Source organism: Magnolia sinica, chromosome 4 (genome assembly GCF_029962835.1).
Source record: "Magnolia sinica isolate HGM2019 chromosome 4, MsV1, whole genome shotgun sequence".
NCBI classification, from domain to species: domain Eukaryota; kingdom Viridiplantae; phylum Streptophyta; class Magnoliopsida; order Magnoliales; family Magnoliaceae; genus Magnolia; species Magnolia sinica.
In genome coordinates this window covers 658,403-663,677 of record NC_080576.1, presented here as the reverse complement: position 1 = coordinate 663,677, position 5,275 = coordinate 658,403, and the positions used below count along the sequence as shown (strand labels likewise).

General features: G+C 39.4%; 1 protein-coding gene across 1 annotated transcript; it reads right to left on the bottom strand.

Moving 5' to 3' along the window:
• Positions 1-656: 656 nt before the first annotated feature.
• Positions 657-2,732, bottom strand: LOC131242051 (expansin-A10-like). Its single transcript, XM_058240420.1, has 4 exons — positions 2,689-2,732; positions 2,439-2,584; positions 1,993-2,305; positions 657-1,434 (listed from the first exon to the last, which is right to left on the bottom strand). Exons 1-4 carry the CDS (start codon positions 2,715-2,717, stop codon positions 1,128-1,130), a joined length of 795 nt encoding a protein of 264 aa, XP_058096403.1. The 5' UTR covers positions 2,718-2,732; the 3' UTR covers positions 657-1,127.
• Between the last annotated feature and the right edge of the window lie 2,543 nt (positions 2,733-5,275).

The following is a 5,275-nucleotide window of genomic DNA, read 5'->3' as shown; positions in this document are numbered from 1 at the left end:
AATCTCACCCTAGTATCTTTGGAGGAGATGATCTAGCTTTGTCGGTGCATTTGATACAACCATTTCTTTCCTGCTAATGTTATCCAATCCACACAAATTGTGGGACACTCCATGATGGTCACCTGGTATGTATATCTAGCCGGCCCAACAATTGGAGGCCACAAGAATGACTCAGTGTACGGATGTGGCCCAAGGAGTAAATTACATAACTAGATTTTCATTTTAAAAATAAAATAAAATCAGGGAATTATGAAGCTGATAAATATTAAAACCAGCTACCAAACACTTCCCAAAGAATATAAAACCTATTATTATGAGAAGGAATCTTCACATCTGTCTCCAGGGACCACACAGTTTCCATCTATCTAATGAGCACAAGGATGCCAACATATCACATGCATACAACATCAACATCTGTGCCTAAAAAGTTAGGCCGCCCATTGAAGATCACCTGACTTAAAAGGCAGGACACATCCCATTCATCAAATGACCACAATTAAATTCAATAATCCATTGTAACAAGCATTTGCAAGGGTGTGGCCCACCAAATGAATTCATCAGTCCTTATTTTATTGATTCACTGAAGTTTTTTTAAAAAAAAAGAAGAAGAAGAAGGAGGTTCACTAGAGTAAAACCTTGTCAAAGTCACCACGAGATAATAAAATGTCTTCATTACTAGCAAGTTGGAGATTTTACATTTCCTGCCTCACATAGCTCAACATACCAAGGACATACTCAGCAAGTAGCTGATTACAGTGGTCTTATAAAAGCAACGAACTCCATAAGTAAAAAAGAAAAGAGAAACAGTCTACGTATACTAATGGCGGGTGGTAAAAGTCCACCTCTGCCAGCTCCTGTCTTAACAGAAGAGTACACTACTTTTTTGTTTTCTATCCCTCAGTTAAAGCCCATAAAAAAGGCCTGAGAATAGAAAAACCACAATAAAATTAAAATGAGAAGAGCCATTTTAAAATAAGCCCTTTTCATGATGACCCAACATTGTCTGAGCTACGCTACATACTAAGCAGCTAGTATAATCTCACTAGAATGTATTATACCAGCTGCCTCTAAATATAGAGGCACTTGTAGATTTAGCTGAAATATTAGCTGAGATTATAGGCATATGCCTAGGCGAATTGCCGACCACTAAAGGTCTGGCCAAAGGACCAATGAGCAGGAGCAACGTTGAAGGACACCACGGTACGGCCGTCGCTTGTTGTGACCTTGAAAGAGAGGCTTTGGCCATTAAGGTAGGTGTTGCTTTGCCAGTTCTGGCCCCAGTTCCTAGACATTGGCTGCCATCCTGTCCTCGAGCCTTTGATGGAAACTGAATGCACATCACCAGCACCTCCCACGTTGGTGATAAGGACCAAGTTGAAGTAGGAATGGCCATTGATGGTGAACCTAATGCCTCCCCTCTTCCTGCAGGGTACCCTACAAAGCACAAAACAAAACAGATTCAGTGCGAAGAAAAGAAATGAGAATCAGCCACATGGTGCAAGTGGAATAAAACCAACTACAAGTGTTGTAATGTAACTAGACAAAAGGGTTAAAACTCATTTGCTGAGACCATTGAAAGAGTTTTAACAAGGAAAAAGACACGAGAGCATTTAGAACAAGGGAATAAAGGTATACCCACAATTTCTCAACATAAACAAGGCTTCTGGTGTCATAAAAATACAGCGTTTGGTTGGTAAGCGTAAAAACATGGCCCCAGCACCCAGGAAAAGACATGAGCATAAACAGGACAATATTCAAACAACCCACCATAAAACCAACAAAAAAACAAGCTCTTCGGCCAAAAGTAAGGGAAATTTCAGGGTAAAAATAAAATAAAAACCCAAAAGGGAAATCATCCAGGGAAAAAAGAAAAGAAAAGTGGGAGATAAACTCGAGAATAACCCACAAAAATACCCAATAGAAACAGGTAACTAATCTAAGAATGGACATTCATGAGTGACATGAACAAAAACAAAGTCAAAGGAAGTATACCTTCTATAAGAAACAGGAACAATACCAGCCTTGTACTGAGCAATGTGTTGGAAGACAGGCTGAGAGAGGTCAAAATGCTGCTGGGGAGGGTTGCACCAACCCCCTGCATTGTTAGGGAGGGCATTGTTTGGTGGGCAGAAGTTAGTGGCAGTGACCACAATCGAGCCTGGGAGGCACCACCTTGGGTCATTCGCACACCTAATCTCATAACAAGACCCACAACTCAGCCCATTGTTAAAAAGTGCAGTGCTCAATGCTGCTGTGTTTGTCCCATACCCCTGACTATACAGGTTCCCATAGCCACAAGCACCACCTACAACAACAACAAAGAAAATAAAAAATTAAAAAAAAATCAATAACACAAGCTCATCCAAATTGCACACCCCCCCCCCCCCCCCTCTAAAATGCGCCCAGGGTGTGCATTGTAACAGCAATTTGGAACGTACCCATTGTGCCAGAAGCATCACCCCCTCCATAGAAGGTGGCATGAGCACTATTCCAACCTCCACCATACCCATGAACCGATTTGAAAATTGAGACAAAGCCTATCAAAAAAATCCCAAGGAGAGCCATTTTCCTGCACAAAATATTCCTGTTTTTCAGCATTTTATAAGAAATTGATACTTGTGAGACCATCTTCTTAGAATGGCCAAAAAAGAAAAGAAGACGAGAGAGACAGAAAGAGAGAGGGATTACAGAGAGGTGGTGGAGGAAACAGAGTGCATTCGTAGGAAGGGAGAGAAGGGAGGTTGTGATGAGAAGGCAGTGGTTTTTGCGGGGAATAAATAGACGTTTGGGGGGAGGGATATCCGTCCAACGTAATGACAAACTGACACCTGTGCTGTTGGGACCAGAAACCGCCATGTGCAAGCGGTTTGGATTCGGGAGAACAAGGCCACTTGGGTGGGCTCGTTGGGCTCATAGGCGGTTTTAATGCTCTCGAACGCGTGGTTTTGGCCTCTCGCTGTGGGAATAGGCCCCAAGTCCAAGTGGTGTAAGCGGTTTTTGCGGTGGGATAAAAGTGCAAGGACCACTTGTGAGTTCGAACCACCACTATTTCGAAATGCCCAATATACCCTTGTCCCCGTTCTTTCTTTTTCTTTTCTTTTTTTTAAAAAAGAAGTTTACTCATTTCTTCTAACATATTTTTCCGGAATTGAACATTATATTACACATTATATGTGTTATGGGCTAAACAGTTTAGAACTGCAGTTTCCTACGTTGAAAGACAATTACATTACAACGGACCCTTCTTGCAACCATCGGATACGCAAAGAGCAAGAGATCTATATTAGCTTTCCTACATTTAATAAGGAGCTTCCATTTTCAAGGTCTAGCCGTTTATTACGACTTTGAACGGTGTGGATGAATTTAATAGTGCTTTGACCTACACTTATTTTTATTTTTTTTTCTTTTTTCTTTTTTGTGTTTTTTTTATTCTACTTTAATACTCTAGCTAAGTCTGATAGATGATACTCAGGTACTTATAAGTTAGTAAGACATTAAGCATGTGGAATAATATAATTCAAATTAAACAGTCTAAATTATGGGTCCAAGTATAGATACATTATCAACCAACAATTATACCTATTTGATTTAGCGGACGAGATTGCTGGATATGAATTTAACGGTTAAAAGTGAAAATATACTAAGGTCTTTTTCAATGAACAAATGCCCGTAAATAAGAGATTAGAATGGCTGGACCAAACTGATGACGACTGCAGTTAGCATCAGGCGCGAGGATTAGGTATTATCCCCGCCTGTTCGGATCTCGGGACAGTCAGAGGCTGGGAGGGCTACTGAGAGGTCACCGTGATGTATGAATTCTATCCACACCGTCCATCTGCTTTTACATAACATTTTAGCATACTGGATCAAAAATAAAACATATCTAAGTTTCAAGTGGAGAAGCAGCTGTGCTAAGGATGCCCACTATTGAAACCTTCTTAAGGTCCCCTGTGTTGTTTATTTGCCATCCAATCTGTTGATATGGTCATATACACTTGGATGGAGTGAAAAAAGAAAATATATATCATCTTGATCCAAAAATTTTGTAGCCCTTAATAATTTTTCAACAGTAGGAATTTAATCCCCACTTTGTGATCCATTTGAGGCTTGGATCTTAGTTATTTTTGGTTTCACAACCTAAAATAATATGTAAAAATAGATGGGCGGTGTGGATAAAATTCATGCATCATGTTGGCCTGTCAGTGGCCCTCGGAGACTCCTGTCCGGAGCTCCAAACAGGCGGGGTAGTACCTAATCGGCGCCCTTAGCATCAATGACTTTCACAGCCTAGTCAGCTTAATTTGAGCTAAGGTGCGCCTCTTTTACAGTTGATGAGTGCAGCTCACGCAACCAAAGTATGAAATATCTCCCTTTTCTTTTCCTCATTGTGCAACCTTCCACTTTGATAAAGAGTAACAAGGCTTTTTCACGTAGAAATTATCAAAGGAGAAAAACTCCACGCCGTGCTGGATGAGACACAAGCACTATAAAATTACTTTGAAATTGCATACCTGGAAGTAATTTAAATTCAACTACCCAAATTATGAATCCCAATTTACATGTATGATAAACCAAAACTACCGTTATCCATTTATTTGACTGTCTATTGGTGGATACGTGGGATGGATGAAATTCAAAATTATCAATAACCCAATTTCAACCGGTGTCCATGAATCCAATGTTAGATGGTTCAATCAATCTGATTTTGGACGGTAACTTGGCACCAGCTAGTTCCATATTAAATTAGTTTAATTTCACTTAATATTCACCGTGGTTACAATTTTTAAGAGCTTGAATACAAGCGCCATGGTCTGATAGAGTATGAAATTACTTAGGCCCTGTTTGGGAGGGTGGATTCAAAAACCCATAAATTTGGAACCCCCTGGATTTAGAATCCTGCCATTGTGTATTCAGAATCTCTTGTAATCCAAAAGTAGCTATTATGCATAGCATATTTATAGGGATTTGAATTTAATTACTAAATCAACTTTAATACCTCTAATTAGTGTACTATCTAATTTTGATACAATGATTGTAATAAGCCCGTTGAAATATATATTTTGCCTGAAAATAATGAACTTCTAAATCTCATAGATTATCCTATTAAAGTAATTATAGTTTATAATCTAATTGGTTTGAGATATCTTTAGTTGGCCATGTATCCAATATATAGCAGCATGACAACACGCATGTTACACATGCATATGTAATACAAGCTTTAACCTTGGATTTCAAACCCCTCCTTGAGCTGATTTAAAATTTCCTGGATTTGAAA